The sequence below is a fragment of the Mangifera indica genome, chromosome 15 (assembly GCF_011075055.1).
Source record: "Mangifera indica cultivar Alphonso chromosome 15, CATAS_Mindica_2.1, whole genome shotgun sequence".
NCBI lineage: Eukaryota > Viridiplantae > Streptophyta > Magnoliopsida > Sapindales > Anacardiaceae > Mangifera > Mangifera indica.
In genome coordinates this window covers 12,684,069-12,701,798 of record NC_058151.1, presented here as the reverse complement: position 1 = coordinate 12,701,798, position 17,730 = coordinate 12,684,069, and the positions used below count along the sequence as shown (strand labels likewise).

Below are 17,730 nucleotides of genomic sequence, written 5' to 3'. Positions count from 1 at the left end.
GAGAATTAACACCTAAAACACATAAAAATTTGGATATTTGGAAGATTGATGGTGGTGGGGTTGTGATTTAAAGTATGAAACTTGCACAAGCAAAGTGAAAAAAAATCATCAGTGTCAGGCGTATTAAGAAGCCAGTTATGTCAATAAAATAATAGTGTCAATCTTCCTGATGATGCAAGCTTCCTTGGATGAACGAATATAATAGTTAACAATCACAAGAAGTCAAGAACAAATCACACAATCAAAATGCCAGTTCATTAGAATCTTAAATTATCTCTGCACATGCAAACCCAGTCCATCAACTTGGGTTTTCAAGTCCATCCTGCTTCTAAGAAATTAAGATTAATTCATTTGCAGAAAGACACCTCAGTTCACACATCCCCCAGATCTCTGATCAAAATTCTAGCTTATCAATTTAAGTTTTTGTGGGTCAAGTGTTTCTTAATTGAGAGTAACAATGAATATTAATAATACAGAAGGAGTTGTTTTCTGAGGAATGGGCACTGGGTCCTACAATGTTAAGAGTCAATACCAAATCTCTGTGCAGAGAAGAAATTGAGGAAGGGAACATAACAACATGATTGTTAAGGTCATGAGTTGTAGAAGAAAATGTAGTCAGCAGCTTTGGTACATCTTATCTGAGGTTAGGCTGTGGCCATAGTTTGAAAATATATGCCATCATAAATTGATACCTGTCATGTGACTTAATCAATGCAGGAAGCTGTCACAGTACAATTTCCCTACCAATCCAAATGAAACTACAACATCAATTATGTTGACAAATAAATTGTTTTGGTCGTTTTCTCACTAAAACACGTTTGTGTATGTTCCTTTGATGGTCCATTCAACTTGAAGCAATTTAATTGCTTGTATTGATGCTAGTCTAGAAAATATTGCAGTGGGCTGCATTGCTGTCGGTTTTGGCATATTTATCAGGCCATTCTAGCTTTCCGGAGCCATGGTCCTTAATTCAATCTCTGTATATGATGCATCTGAACTAGAAACATAGATGGGCCTCTGAGATGAGGATCGACAAACAAATATGTATTTCTCAAATCGATGATATAAACAGAATCAATAATGACAACAACAAAAAAAAAAATTTCACTGGATGGTAGTTGTTTCACCACAAGATCTCTCCATGATAAGATCAATTACAGCATTTTTCCGCCACCATTTTCCCCCGAAAAATGCAGGCGGATATCTTAGATAAATAACCAACCCATAATATGAAGTGAATAGTATGAAAGAATACTCCAAATGTCAGGTAAGAATTGGAAACCTTAACTAAACTTTTATCTTTTAACTACACGGAATAATCCTGAGTTTGTTACGTGCCTTCCAAACGCGTATTTCGTCCGCTAAACTGAATGCGCTTAGCTTAATACTGTAATTGGGCACCTACTCTCCCTATAGATGACCCAACAGGCAGGATTTGATATGCCTATAATCTGCTCAAGCCCAACACTCAATTCAGCCAGCAAAACTATATACCAAGAGCTTTCTGAGATTAACATTAAATTTTAGATGGAAAGTGAGGTACTGAATTAATAGCTTGAAGGTAGAAGTCCCAAGATTCACTCTTTTCCGTTATGGCGCTTTGACCAAATGGATGTTGCTCTACAAACTTCTGTATATTTTCAACTTCGGCCAGTCCTTCCAGATAAACTCTCAGATCACCTCCAGCACCTGCCAGGAAGTACAATTAGTATTTCTAAATCAGCTGCTTGCTTGTACCAAAAATAGAATTCAAGATATCAGAGAAGACGATTGGAAATATTAAACTTTTTTCCAATAAAAAATAAAGAACCAAAGGCCAATATATAGAGAGCATTCTAGCAACTTGCAAATTATATGTTCATAAGTACGAAATTCTGTGGAAGATAGTCAAGAATTTGCTGCATCCTACAAAATATAAAAAATGCAGATCAAGTCAAAAGAAATCTTACCTAATGAATTATCACTCTTATCTTGGAATTTGTATGAACAAGGAAAGATTGCTGTGTAAGGCTGTCAAACGAAAGTTAAAAACAATTTTGGAAAAAAGAATTAGTGCATGAATTCCTTTTTCATATAAGGAATAAATACGAGTGACCTCAAACAATGGGAAATCAAGGATTCAATAAACTTACAGGATTAAGCAGAGCTTTGTAAGGAGAATCATCCAACAACAATGTATTTGTTTCATTATAATATCCTCTCTTCCAAGGAAGATTAGGATCCTTTCTCTCCCAAATTTTCCTTAATTCCTTAAATACCAATGCCTTATGCTTGTTTTCAAGGGTACTTAATTGTGTAGCAGTACAGCGGGATTGATCCTGAAAGGTTGTTTAGAATATGAATATAGATGCATAATTAGAAAGAAGAAGATCATGGTTCAGCTATTACAAGTGATCTGAAACAAAAAAAATTTAGAAAACTATGAAGCATCATCAACGGAACTTCTTGCATGTGTAAGTGCAGTGATTGTTAAGATGAAGAGATCACATGAAATGAGACAAGAAGTTTGTTTTGAAATTTCTGTTATATCACATGAAAATTTAATTTTGCTCTCAAGTGTAATTTGTTAATTCAGTTTTGACTCCATGCAGAACAGAAAGTACTTACCCAGCAAAACAGCAATTTGTGCTTCATATCTCCTATCAAAAAATCAACCACTCTTTCCACATTTTTCCTGTGAAAATTTGATATGCCTCAGTTAAATTGATATGCAAATATAGGTACACCATGAAAAGATAAGCCAACTTGACAAATAAAGAAGTAAAGAAATCATAAATAGAAAATAGAATGTGAGGTTGAAACTAGAAAAGTACTTGCTTCTTGATGACCAAACACCCACTTCAAATCGCTCAAAGCAGAACCTCAGAAAATCAATGCAAAAGGGTCTCTTGAAAACTGAAACGTGAAATTATCCAGTCAGATTTGATCAGTCAATCATTAGGGACACATTAAATGTATTAGCTGATGATTCAGCGTCAATCGCACCTGCACGTTTTGAAATGTTTATGTCTGCCTTCCAGTTCTTTGGCGGAGGAGAAACTATATCTGCAAGCAGCCCATTCAAATCAAGAACAAGAAGTTTTTTCCTCAAATCCTTGATAGGTGCTCTTAATGTTGAGAAATCAACAATTTTTAAGAGGCTATCTTCTCTGTTGATAACAGCACAAGTTGAATTTGGAGTTTTATCAGCCTCAGACAAAATAACAATTTCTGCACTGTTTTTTTCATCTGATAGACCCAGAGTTGGCATGTTATTTGATTGATCCACATAAGGCACACCAATATCAGCATGAAAATCATGAGCAGGAATATGTTTTAGCTGTTTATGCTTGTCTATATTGTCCTTGTTTTCAGCCCCAAAGATGATTCTCTTGGCTGCATCCAAGACTGTCTTCAGAGTTCTTACAAATGGAAGGCGAATCATTGAATCCATTCCAAAAAAATTATACAACATTTCTCTCTTAGATTTGGATACTGAAAAGAATTAGTATTCTTCAAAACCACAAACTATCAAGTGATGATTTTTCTCTTATTTGTCAAGTTGAGCCAGTTTACACATAATCCATAGCCTCCTTAAAATTCCCCCTCGATTTTCACTGTAATTCTACACCATAAAGATAGAAACAAGCTGCCAATGAGAGAAAACTAGTATAGTAAATGTCAGTAACTCAAATTACAGCTGAGCTTTACATATCAGACTATCATAAACACAGCTAAAAGGCAACTTTGGCAAAGGAGAGATAATATGAACCTGTACAGAGACTTAAAAATTGAAAGCAAAAGGATATATAAAAGATAAATGAGGCAAAACTAAAAATTTCCCTTCTAGACCACAAAATATCCTGGATTGTTGCAGCTCTTACGATCACTTACATAACATAAGTCAGTTATGTTACTAATCAAGAATGTCGATGACGCCTATTCAGCTATTGCAAAGGGAAAAGTACAAATCATATTATGTTAGACATATAAATACTTAGTACTTTCTAGTTACTGCCTAAACTAGACACCCAAACACTTAACTGCTTACTCTGACTCTATCTAGGCCAAACTTCCCAATGGCTAAAAATCTACAACAAGATTTCTGGGATTGTGTTCCTTACATAGCAGTAAAATTGTTAGAGGAAACACATCTTCTACTTAAATACTCAATTTCATGCCAAGTATAATGCGACAGACATCAAGCTTCTGAGCTCTCACTCCCTTAAATGTATTTAGACTACGGTTTTGTTGTTGGCACAATATTAATTTGGATAATCAGTAGACTTTTAACAATTAACTGCAAAATTTAAGACCTTCAATTCAATAAAATTTAATTCTTTCCACGACTCAAGCCTACACAATCCAAAAGAATACATAAACATTGCTTCATTCCAACGCAACAGCCCTATAGAATACAAAATCAACAACAACATACAAACAAATAACATCAGCACAAGAAGCAACATGAAATCCCAATCAATGTTTGATGGGCGAGAAAAGAGCACAAAAACATGCAACTATGACATGGGTTATTTCCTAAAACAGAAAAAAAATACAAACACCAACCTCAGGTACGCCAGAAAGCTATAATTTTTGGAGTCGAAACAATGCAAGATGCTGAATTTATAATGACTTGGCGCACAATGCGGGGAAGAAAGATGGAAAATTAGAAAGATAGAATTCAACTGCATTGGAATTGAGAGAAGAAACCAACGTAGTCATCTCATGGTTTGTCTTTGCCCTTGCGTGGGGACGAATTTTGGCATGACGTGAAAAGTGGCTTTTGACTTGTAAGAATCAGAGAATTGGCGTAAGAATGTATAAGGACAAACAGAGACAGGAGGAATTAAAGCGGTTTTCTCCTTTGCAGCTGTAGGGCGGGATGCTGTGCTTTTATCCTGAACGTAGGTAGGTAGACTATACTAGCTCCGACAGTGACACCTTTGAAACGACGTCGTTTCTTTTGACTTTGACTGTTTGACCCATTCAAATTCTTAGTCGGGTCTGAGTACATCATTTCGTGGCAAAAGGGTGGGCCAAAGTGGTGGCCCAATCAGCCCAACTAAGTTTTTCTAAAGGAAGTGATAGGAGTGATTTGTAGAGTTCATATCAAGTTGAGAATGTACCTATTAATTTTGTGTAAATAAGGGTGGATTCGAGCATAGTCTAATTTAAATAAGGGTTAGTTTGAGTTCAATTTAAATCCAAAATAGTTGAAATTGAACTCAGTTCATTTGAATCATCAAAAAAGAAGAATAATAATCACTTGAATGTAAAAAAATTATTGGAAAAGAAAAAAAAGGCATGTTTGAGAAAAAAAAATAAAAATTATTGACAATGCAAACTTTGATTTGAACTGAGCTTATTATAAATCAAAATATATAAAAATATTCCTTGTGGGCCAAATTGGTTGGCCTAATCAACCTAAAGGTTTGTTTGGTCGGGACATTTAAAGATTATTTTGGTAATTTATCTTTTATTATTTTCATTACCTTGTTTGGTTTGTAAAGTAATAAAAAATTTCAGTAATCTTTCATTATCAATGATAATGTGATAGGTAATATAAGAGGTAATCTGATTACTACATTCACCTTAGGTATTAAAAAATTATTATAGTAATCTTAATTATTATTATTACTATTTTATCCTTATTTATTAAATTTTTAGGACAGAATTACCCTCAATTTTTAATTAAAATTATAAATAATATAAAAAATATTTTTATACCTATTAATCTTTCATATAATAAATAAAATAATATATTAATATTTTTTTATTACTTCTAACTAAATATAATAATTATTTATATATATCAGCTTTACCGAACATAGTAACAAATTTATATTCAGTAATCATAAAGGTAATTTATCTTCACGGTAATATTTCAATTTTAATAATAAAACATTTCCCAAACTAAACGTTCCCTAAGTGTTTTCCAAAGGGAGTTTTAAGAATGATTTACATAGTTCATGTCAATTTAAGAACATAATCAATTAATTTTGTGTAAATCAAGATGGATTCGAGTCAAGCCAAGTCAAATCTTAATAAGGATTATATAATACCTTCAAGTATGTTTCAAGAGCATTTATGTAGTTGTAATACCCTCAAGTATGTTCTAAGGGCATTTATATTTTTTGAATCTGTTTTGAAATATTTCCCATTTTGAATATATATATATATATATATATATATATTTAAAATGAAAAATATCTCAAAACAGGGTCAAAAGACATAAATACCCCTGAAACATACTTGAGAGTATTATAGATTAGTTTGAATTCAAAATAATTAGATCGTATTATTGGAAAAAAAGAAAAAGAATCATTTGAATACAAAAGAATTGTTGAAAAAGAAAAAAGAGACTTGTTAGAGAAAAAGAATAAATATTGTTGACAATGCAAGCTCTTATTCGAGTTGAGTGAAATTTGAATAGAAATATATAAAAACACTCCTTGTATAGGCATAAAATACATTTCTCAAACTATGAAAGATGACACAAAACTTTGAAGTCAAAATGATGTTGGTTTGGTTGGCAAAGGGTCCAAATTTCTCAGCCTACCTTTGTTGTGTATTGGAGGATTCAATTTATTCAAAGATCAACAATATTATATTTTTGGTTATTGGCATTCAAAAGTTTGAATGATGTATTTTTGGCACATGCTGTTTAATATAGTTTAAAGAGTGTTTTTCACTTTTGATTATATTTACTTATCGATAAAACTATGTATATAAAGATGATGTGTCATTACATAATTGAGTAATTTTGAATTAAAGATAAAACAATACTCAATCATATGATAATACATCATCTATATACTAAGAACCCTTAATAAGAAATATTTAATATTTTTTAATATCATGATACGGGTTTTATAGTAAACAGTTTTATATGGGCTAAATGAAATAAACTATTGTCCGAATCGGAAGATCGTATACTTTTATGGTGGAGGAAAGCAACAAAATCATAAAATAATCATAGAAATCATCAAAGGCATACAATACAACATGTGGTAAGAAAAAAAAGATATTTATCAAAATTAGGGCAAAACATATGCATCTCTCAAACTATAAAGTAACAATAAACCCATTTGCTTAATATATTGAGTAATATTATGTGCATTCAGTTTTAAGTACCTTGTTAAGTATTTAATAATATGTCATTATGTGATTGAATATTATTTTATTTTTAATTTAAAATCAGCCAATTATAATATATATATATATATATATATATATATATAACAATGTTATATATACATACTTTTAGTACACAAATAATGTGTTATCATATGAATGAATGTTATTTTATCTTTAATTCAAAATTATCTAATTATATGAGGACATATCGTTTATGTATCTAAATTATATACTAAAAATGTGTATGTGTGTGTATATATATATATTATTTGAATATATAATTGTATAGTTAAAATTAAATATACATAATTTTATTGATATATATTTGGGTTTGGCTTGTAAATTGCACATGGCTCTTGCTTTTAATGATGGAACCCTAAACTTTAAGCTATCCCAAGTGCTTATCCACTACCCATCAAAAATTATGATGAGCCCTTGATGGATCAAAATGAATGGCAGTGGTCCAATAGAGTTTGGACCACTGTCTCATATGGGAGGCACAAGCTGCACATAGTTGGCCCATGTACTTGTTAATAAAAGTAATTAGTAATTAATTAGCCACTATTATTAATTAATCTTATCCTTTTAAGCATAGCATGCCAAGTCAAGATCCAAGATCAACTTAGATCATGAGCACATCATATTATAATGAAATTAATCTATTTGTAGTTTCATGTTAGAAGTGGTCTTATCTCCTTTTCAACATTCTTCTTGGGATTGTTCTCTTCCTTTCATTTATATTAAAATTTTATATATTAATAATAATATATTAAAACTTTATTAAAAAATTAGAAGGGTTTTGAAACCTTCAACTTTTATGGAAGGTTGCTTATATGGTAGAGTTTGTTTTATAAAGACTTGGGTAAATTTTAAAGTTAGAAAAATTATGTTCATAAGTTAGAGTTTTAATATATTAGGGTTTTGAATTTATGAAAGTTCAATGTATCTATGTCCATTTTAAGTGGAGAACAAGCAATGAAAATAAAATAAACAACAAAAATGATAGATGTGAATTAAATAAATTGGGATACAAAGTTGGATGGTGAGTGTCCTCAAACTTAAGGCATATGCAAAGTGGGTAGGCATTTAAGTTGAAACACTTCTAACCACTACTTTCCTTCCTTCCCTCCACCAATCCCATGACTTGCTTGAGAGAATAAGAGATCCCAAAACCAAAAGTCAATCTAATATTTAATCTAAAGGGTAATATTGTATATATATATCTTTTAATATATAATTGGGTATACAGATTATATATTAATATGTGATTGAGTGTTACTTTATTCTCAATTCAAAATTACCAATTATATGATAACATATCATATACGTATTCAAAATTATATACACATAATTTTATTATAATCTAAAACATCTTTAATTTGAGTACCCATTTGAAACCTTTCAAGATCTCTACAAGACTTGGGGATCCACAGCCACCCAATTAATTTATGTTGTTGTTGTTCTTCATTTTCCATTCACATTGTACCAATCTTCATTTGCATAGCATTAAACCCTTTTTCTCTTCCTTTTTTGCTTTTGCGTTGTTCAATGCTTCCCCAAGAAAAAGGTGTTCATAAAATTAGGCTATTTCATGTGCAACATGGAATGGATATAGCCTCTTTCTATCATGTGTATATCATCTTTTTATATATTTTTATTTAAAAAATATAACATCTCTCAAGTTTCGTTTTTAGAAATTATCATATTTTGTTCTAGATAAAATTGGCTTACGAAATCACGACAAATATTTAATTTATCATGATAAAATTCCCATTTTTAGATTTGGGTTATGAATCAATGCATGATTAATAAGTTGAAATTAAAAAAAAAAAAAGTTGTTATCATGATAAATAAACTATATATTCCATAATTCATAATACTACCCAAGGAAGTCTTTCAATAGATGATGTAACAAGAATAAATGGAAAGGTAATTCTCAATTTCCACATTTTTAACTACACCCACTTGTTCAAATATTAGTTGTTTTTTCTTTAATAATTATACTATGTGTATAAATAATGAGCATAAATTTGTATATAAGCATATATTATCATATGAGTAGATATTATTTTATCTTTAATTCAAAATTATTCAATCATATGAGAATTATCATTACTTATATATAAATTTATATTTATTATTTATATATATAATTTTATTAATTTTTTAATAGTGGAAAGAAGATAGAAATGCTTCTTAAATTATATTAATTTCATTGCTAGTCAATTCAATTGTGCTTTATTATCTTGCATGTTTTTATAATGTTGCTTTCAATTATAAAAATACTAAAAATTTTGTCATTATATTGTGGTGTAATATTCTCAAAAGATAATTTCCGTAATGGATCTTAATATTACATTTTGATAGTAGAGATAAATTTAAGTCATGATCGATGAAGGGCAAACTTGAATCCAAAATGACCAGTTCAAAAGCAAGTTCAACTCGCTTGTTTGGCAATGAGTCTGTCAAATAAGTTATTGGAGAAAAAAGTTATTAGACATTAAAAAAGAAAAAATATTGAAAAAACAGAAAAATCACTAGAAAAAGATAAAAAAATCATTAAAGAAGATGAATTTGTCGGTAAATCAACTCAATTTTGAGTTAGGACTACTTCTACTTAGGTTTGAGTCATTTAAACAGAACATTAAATTAAGTTTAGTTTGAATTAACTTAGATTGAATCTAATCCTATATGAGATATTTGATTTGAATTAGAGATTTAAAAATAAATAAGGAAAGATAAAAGAGCATGAGCCTTTACTCGAAAAAGGAAATTGTAAATAATAAAACTATACATACATACTTTTAATGTATAATTTATGTATATGAATTATATATCAGTATATAATTAAATAATTTTAAATTAAAAATAAAATAATATTTAATTATATAATAATATATAATCTACATATATAAAAAAAATATATGCACATAATATTTCTGAAAAGAGACGGGAAGTTAAGCGCGTGATATTCATAGTAGGGGTACGTAATTTATTATAAAAATGACATCATAGAAATATATATATATATTTTTTCACATATAATATTTTAATCGAAAAAACCTAGCCGTCCATAAAAAAAAGGCTTCATTCATGGCTATTTTCTTTAAATGGTTGGTCTTTTAGTGTTATTTTTTTAATCAATAAAAGAAATGGAAATTAAAGAAAAGGGTCAACAAATATATATTAGTTTCACACTAGTTTATATAGATGAATTAATAACAAAATTTAAAAAATATATTATTTTTTATAATAAAAACCAATTTTTATTTGAATTAATCTTTTTTTTTTTAAAAAACCCGAATTTATTGTCTATAAAATGCCACACTTGTTTCAATTTTAGTCAATGCACATTATTGTTATCTTTGAAGACTTCAACTTAAAGATGTCAGTGAAATTAATGCATGATGAGGAAAAAACACTCAAAATCTGTGGCAATGTGAATGGAAATTGATGTGGGCATATGAAAGAGATTTATGAAAAGGGTTTTTTTCTTTTGGTGAGGTCCCTTTCCCCTTAATTAGGGTTTGCAGATGCATTATGGGGGCTCATGCAAATGAAATAAGTAATTAGGGTTTGGTCAAGCACCAATACCCTAATACCCATTTCACAATTAAAATAATACCCAACAATTAAATGAAGTAATTAATTTATTAAACTAAAATTTATGTATTTTTTTCTTGTTTAAAAAAAGATAAAATCAAAGTCTATAGTTTAATTGGATTCCATAATCTTGTTTTGGTTAAGGATTGGTAGGTGACTTTGTCCACATACCAATTTGCTATTAGAATCCAAAACCTAATCAAACACTAAGCCAAGCAATTGCCTAGAATTCTCCTCACAATCCCATCCTCCCAATCCCTCTTCAACTATTGACCTTTGACCAAATTTTACAATTACAAATGGAATAGCCTTTTCATATATTCATTTATTTTTCCATTCTTAATTTAATCATTATTTGAATTTTCCACCCCTAAATCATTATCATTAAAATTATAATATTTTACATTTAAATTGAAATAGGGGTAGTTAACATTAGGAGTACAAGCATTTTTTTGTTGACAAAAACAAAGGAAAATGTCCCAAGGGGTGCATTGAAAATAATTAAAATTTTGATTTATTAGATATAATAATTATAATATTAATAAATAATTAAATTATTTAATTATATAATAATCGATTTTGATATTTCACTTTATTGTTTAATTGGGGCACTAGCCAAAACAGGGACCACCTAACACTTTCTTCAACAGATGACAAGACACATAGCAGCTTCACCAAGAAAACACAAAGGCAAATATATGCCAACTCAAAAACTTGGACCTTTACAATTTTCCCACTCTTTATATAACCTGCAAACACAGCCGTCAGTTCTTCACCATTCACCTGTCGCCATCCAACCTTCACCTGAATTTTCCAGCCCTTTCTCTCTCTCTCTCTCTCTCTCTTTCTTATACGTTTGTACAAGCAATATGTATTGCTAAAAATACTTAGATGACTTATGTTATAAACTACTAATTTTACTTTTATAGCTATTTATATTTATATATGTCAAGTTTGTTTTCTCCTTGACATGGTCACAAATGGGAAACTTTTGCACTTGTTTGGCACCGAAAACGCCCGCGAAAAGAAAACAGAGATCAACCAAGCGGTTGCAAAACCCGGGGCCGGCACCCAATTCAAGTAACCGGTGGAGCAGGATCCGATCAGGGTCTCGTAAAGATAAGCTTGATGATGCTTTGATACGGGAGCAGGCTCTGGCTGCTGCTATGTTGTTTCGTCAGCACCAGCAACAAAATGGTGGTGCTGGTGGGTTGCCGTTTGATCGGTCAACTTCGTTAAGGTACCCGAATGGTTCTTCCGGGTCCAAAAAGACCCAGTTGCCTAGGAGCTCCAGTTCTCGTGCCCGGTCTCTTACTGACCCGCTTTTGCAGCCTCATCAACTTGTTAACCGGGTTTGTAATTGTTTTAGTTTTTGAGATTTTTTTAATTTTTTATTTTAATAAAAATTTTTTGTTTTTCCAAGTTGTGTTGTGTTGTATTGTTGCATGGTTTGGTAAAATTTGATCAGGTGGTCTTTTTGAGAGTTGAGTTTGGTGTTTGGGAAATTTGTGATTCTTTGGAAGTTTAAAAGTAAGATTTTTGAGTCGGTCTAGTTGTTTATAGTCTGCTAAAAATGTTAATTTTGGGAATATGATTGTTAATATTTTGTTTTTCTTATTTGATTATTTTTTCTGTTAAATTTGGTGAAAAAGAAATGTTTGTTGAAGCTTTCGCTGGTGTCTTTTTCTAATGTCAGATATAAAGAAGGAAATCAGGAAAAAGTTGCCTTTAAATTTCTCGAATTCATCATTTTGTTTGTTTTATTATTAAATGCCTTTTGTTCCTTACTGATTTTCTCTTTTACAGGATGTAAATCTTCATAATCTTGAGACCACCCATTTCGTCCTAGTCCATGGAGGTGGCTTTGGTGCTTGGTGCTGGTATAAAACTATAGCACTTCTGGAAGAAGGTGGTTTCAAAGTCACTGCCATAGACTTAACTGGTTCAGGGATTAATTCATTTGATACAAATGGCATTATCAGTCTCTCTCAATATGTGAAGCCACTTACTGATTTTCTTGAAAAACTTGCTGATGAGGAAAAGGTTCTTTCTTTTTTAATATTCCTCTCTTTCTTGTCCTATTTGCTGCTCTTTTAGCTTTGTGTTTGTTGAGTTACAGAATTTATTTTGAAAGGCTGGGGGTTACCACCAGGACTCATTGCATTGCTGTATGTTATAGAACTGTCTTTTAGTTATGCTGATTAATGTATTATATAGTTAGTATAAGCTAGGGCTTTTAACTTGTTTGTAAAATTTTGAATCTATTCCTGAATAGTCAATTGAGATGCTTACATGCTCCAGCAATGAGATTCTTTCAACTATGCAATCTTAACAGTTGAACATCTGTGTTCTTCATGTATAGAGATGAACAAATCTAATTAAGATTGCTAAGTTTAAAGTTCTCAAATTATTAAAATGAGAGAATTTAAGATTCATGATTCATGCTAGCATAGGATCCTTTACTGTTTATAAGCAAAATATCGACGTATATGGCTCTCATACCAGTATGTGTCTGACACTGTTATATCTGAAGATTGCCACGTGTATTTATTTGAGGAGGAACATGAAGACTGTTGATGACTATTTATTATTCTTAGCATGCACAATTAATTGCATTTTCAATCTCTGGTTTGGAGGATCACTATGGGATTTTAATATTCTCTATAAGCTATTAAATCTATTTTGCTTTAAACTATTAAATATTTAACTTCCTCTGTTTTTATCTTAAATAATGCAGGTGATCTTGGTGGGTCATGATTTTGGTGGTGCATGTTTATCATATGCAATGGAGTTGTTTCCTTTTAAAATCTCAAAGGCTGTTTATATTGCTGCAGCAATGTTGACTAATGGACAAAGCACTCTCGATATGTTCAACCAGAAGGTTTGTCCTTAACTCCATCATGTTTCAGTTACATTAAATGATTGGTTTGCTGGAGCTCTTACACATTTCAAAGTTTCTTAAATTGCATTACATGATGGCAAAACAGGGGAAGTCTTTTTGTGTATGCTTATGTTTTTATTCTGTTTAATTCTGCACCAGCATCTTCCATGCTCTGTGGCTTTTGGTCTTTTAAGGACAATGTTAATCATGGGTTTATCTCAATTTTTTTTTTTTTTTTAAGAGTAAAGAACCTGTTGTCCCCCTCGCCTATCATCTTTGTTCTATTAACTCCAAATCTTAACAATAAACAATATGGTAAAAGTCAGTCCCAGGCTTTTTCACCAAACTGTAACCTTCAAATCTCAGCCTTTTTAGGATGTTGTTGTAAAAGATTTCTCTGATTTTAAGACTGATGCTAAAACTCATTGCAGACAGGTTCAAATGATCTAATGGGGCAGGCTCAGATATTTTTATATGCGAATGGGAATGATCGCCCTCCCACTGCTATTGATCTGGACAGGTCATTGTTGAAGGACTTGTTATTCAACCAAAGCCCTGCAAAGGTATATTTGAGCTTTTAACTTTTGACATGGCTGCCATAAAACAGAAACACATATGAGAAAAGAAGATGAAATGGTTGTTTTACTATCTTCCACCTCTTTAAATGTCATGAAACATGGTTCGCAACATTTTTTTTCTGTCCTTATTATATGAGATTATTAATAGGAGATACACATCACGATCTTAGTTGTGCTGTTGGAGTTAATTATTGACCCTGAGATAACAATTGGACAGAACAACATCTATTTGATCGATCTCAGTTTTAAATTGTTCATATAAACTTGTGCAGTTGGCAATGTATAAGACAAGAGTGTGCATTTGGTCGAAATAGTTGGTTAAAATGTCCTTTGTTGACTTTATATGTTATTGGCTCCCATGAAGTTAACTTTTAGCTTGATCATTTGCTATTTGGGTTGACATTTATTTTAAAGAAATCACAAGTGGTACACTTTGCCATTTGCTCAGGTATTTGTAGTAGTTCTGTGGGATATTTTGCAAATAAGCAATAAAGACCGACTATTGGCCTTAAAATGCTTTCTTATTGAAGTTGATGGAAATAATCCATTGCTTTATTTTTATGTTGCATCTCCCTCACATTGGTTGTGTTTGTGTCTTATTTTCCTCTTATTATTGTTATTGTTATTCTAAAATGCTTCTCATCATCCAGGATATTGCCTTAGCCTCTGTGTCAATGAGACCAATCCCCTTTGCCCCAGTTTTGGAGAAACTCTCACTTTCTGACCTGAAATATGGATCTGTGCGGCGGTTTTATGTAGAAACTCCTGAAGATAATGCAATTCCTATCACACTTCAGGAGAGCATGATAAAGTCTAGTCCCCCAGAGCAAGTATTCCGTCTAAAAGGCGCAGATCACTCACCTTTTTTCTCAAAGCCTCAAGCCCTTCACAAATTGTTAGTAGAGATCTCAAAGATCCCTGCAACTTGAAATATTAGTAGCAAATGACTTTTGGAAGTCCCTCCCCAGAGTTCATTGACATGGCACAGGAAAACCTTACAGGATGTAAAGTGATCACTTACATGCACATATCATCACAAACAGTTTTCTTAGTGCCAAATTCTGCAAATTTCTTTAAGAAAATGAAATCTGTTCATATCTTTTTGTCAGGTCATTTTTTTGTTCCGAATGAGATGATTATAATTATGTTTTTTTGTTAGTGAAAAGGAAGTTATATTTCCAGAGCTTGGTGTGTGCGCATGCTGTTGATTTGCATTTTTTGTGACTTAAAATGTAACTGTTGTGACTTCTGTGTATTGTGGCACGACCGTTTACTGGGCATCATCGAAGAATCATATTGAATCCCTGCTCATCTGGTACATGGGAGGTGACCATCTATAACTTTTGGTCTTGAAGTTGAAATGGTGGAAGGCAAGAATGTTGAAAAGTTATGTTTTTCCTTCACTGTATTTTTAGATTTATCACCTTGTCACTGCCATATATAAGAAAATTTGGTTATGCATTGTGCTCATAAACCGGTTGAATCACATGCCCTTCTGTGGTAACTTACATGTAAAGCTGTCTGGTTCAAGTGGAAGACTTTTCTGTAACTTAAAAGGAGCCTTTCATCAAAAAGCTTAAGTAGTCATTTCTTATCCCGTACATGAATAAAATATGAAGGGCTCCATATTCTATCTTGATGAATGTTGATGAGACTTCTCGTCACCCATTGATATACGCAACTTAGGCTCAAGTGATGTATGTAATTTAGAGTTTTAAGCAAAATAGATAACGATAGTAATGATTGATTAATAAGTTTGGTTATCCATTAAGGGGAGAGATAAAATAAATGCAATATAGGTTGGATCCAAAACAATTTTTAACATGATTCAATCCATTGTTTAGATTTTACATTTACGATTATGAACATAAATTACAAGGAGATATATGAAAAAAGACTTTAACTTTGGACAAGTGATTTTAAGAAGAATAGCTTGACTTCTATGAGAAGGAAAACCTCCTCCACTAACTTTAGTATGATATTTATCTAACTGAGTTTTAATAAGACAAAAAATTAATGTTTTCCATATGGGCGTGACACAAAAAGAATGCAAATTGATAAATCATATTCTCTAGGCAAGGGAAGTATATAAATTTGTAAATCAAGATATAAATTATTATTTATCTAACTAATCATTTCTCTAGAAGTTATTTTGTAGGTTCGAGTTTATCTTATGAGAGTTCATTGTTTATAATTTTTCTGAATCGGTTCTATATCTTAGAAAGCAAGCAAAATCAAAATGCAGTGCACAAACTGAAACCCACAATGTCAATGAACCAAAATCGATTTTCCCATTCATAAAAAATCATGTGTTGCTTTTCATGAAAAGTATGTTAGACTTTTAAACTTCAGCAAGTAATAAATAACCAAGAGCCTTGGTTTACAAGACAGAAGGTAGTTGTGGCTTTACCCCTTTTCTCTGCAACTAATTTTCCCAACTTCTGCACTGAAAGGAGCTCAAAATAGAAGTGAATTGCCAAACACTACAATAAATTTATGCATGCGTAAATCCATTTTCGTGTCTCTTTTCACAAGATCTCCATTATTCCAACCAAACCCAGCTCAGTTTAAGTCAACTCCATCCTCCTTAACTGCTCTTTCTTTTCAAAAGGGATCTTCTAGCTACCTAAGGACCTAACCTATCTTTGTTATTGAATGCTCTTCACCTCTCAATATTAGAAACTCAGTATGGATGATGACTTTTCAATACTCATCTCAGTTTTCATGGCAGAAGTCGCTTGCAGAGTTGCATTTTCGGATTAGTGCAGACCACCTTACTGATTTTGAGCACATGGGCACACCATGCACTACATCACTCACAATAATAATACCGGAGGATTGAATCTAAACGAAACTATATATATAAACAAACTGTATAAATTAAGATATTAGTTTGCGATTGACTAATATGACTATTTCTACATATAATATTACTCGTTGAATATAAAAGAGCACTTTTTTCTTGTGGGATCATTTTCCCTGCTTGATTATGATGTTTGGTTGGTGATGCTTTTCTTTCACTCATTTTTTTTAAGTTGGATCATGCAAGTGGGGTGAGCAAGATTAGAGATTTGTTAAAATCCTGCTTAATCAACCTCAAAAAGTAATATGAAATGACAAATTATAAGAATAACAATTATCCTTTATACTTTATTACAAAATGATTACTTTTTATTAAATTGAGATTAGTTAATTATTATTTATCTCTAATAGAATGAAATAAAGAAATTAATTTAACATAAAAAAAATTATATATTTTTAATTAATAATAAAAAATCTTAAATAATAATTTATATACAAATACATTATAAAAATTTATTTATATAATATGATATAATATATTTAATTGATAATTTAAATAAATTAAAATTTAAAATCCCCCGAGCCAGCGCATGGGATTGCTTCTTTGCAATACCATCCGTACAATTGGCCCGCGCAGCACCTTATCAATCCTTTGGATCAAAAACCGACACGTGACTCATGATTGATTTTGGAGCATGACTTGACATGAACTGCCGACCTCTAAAGGAAAACCAAAGCCAGATCAAA

The 17,730-nt window shown here is 31.3% G+C and overlaps 2 protein-coding genes across 3 annotated transcripts; one reads left to right on the top strand and one right to left on the bottom strand.

Annotated features, from left to right (window-relative positions):
* Positions 1-1,081: 1,081 nt before the first annotated feature.
* Positions 1,082-4,831, bottom strand: LOC123197626 (ubiquitin-like domain-containing CTD phosphatase 1). 2 transcript variants are annotated; one of them, XM_044611952.1, is made up of 7 exons: positions 4,549-4,831; positions 2,986-3,628; positions 2,814-2,895; positions 2,608-2,674; positions 2,133-2,318; positions 1,950-2,010; positions 1,082-1,689 (listed from the first exon to the last, which is right to left on the bottom strand). In XM_044611952.1, the coding sequence occupies exons 2-7, from the start codon at positions 3,452-3,454 to the stop codon at positions 1,517-1,519; spliced, it is 1,038 nt and encodes a 345-aa protein (XP_044467887.1). In that variant the 5' UTR covers positions 3,455-3,628; positions 4,549-4,831; the 3' UTR covers positions 1,082-1,516. The 2 variants fall into 2 exon arrangements, with proteins under 2 accessions (XP_044467887.1, XP_044467888.1); XM_044611953.1 differs by having other exon boundaries at positions 2,986-3,604.
* Positions 4,832-11,521: 6,690 nt separating this feature from the next.
* LOC123198197 (putative methylesterase 11, chloroplastic) lies at positions 11,522-15,364 on the top strand. The gene is made up of 5 exons (XM_044612853.1): positions 11,522-12,074; positions 12,529-12,765; positions 13,460-13,603; positions 14,035-14,166; positions 14,832-15,364. Exons 1-5 carry the CDS (start codon positions 11,703-11,705, stop codon positions 15,108-15,110), a joined length of 1,164 nt encoding a protein of 387 aa, XP_044468788.1. The 5' UTR covers positions 11,522-11,702; the 3' UTR covers positions 15,111-15,364.
* Positions 15,365-17,730: the final 2,366 nt, after the last annotated feature.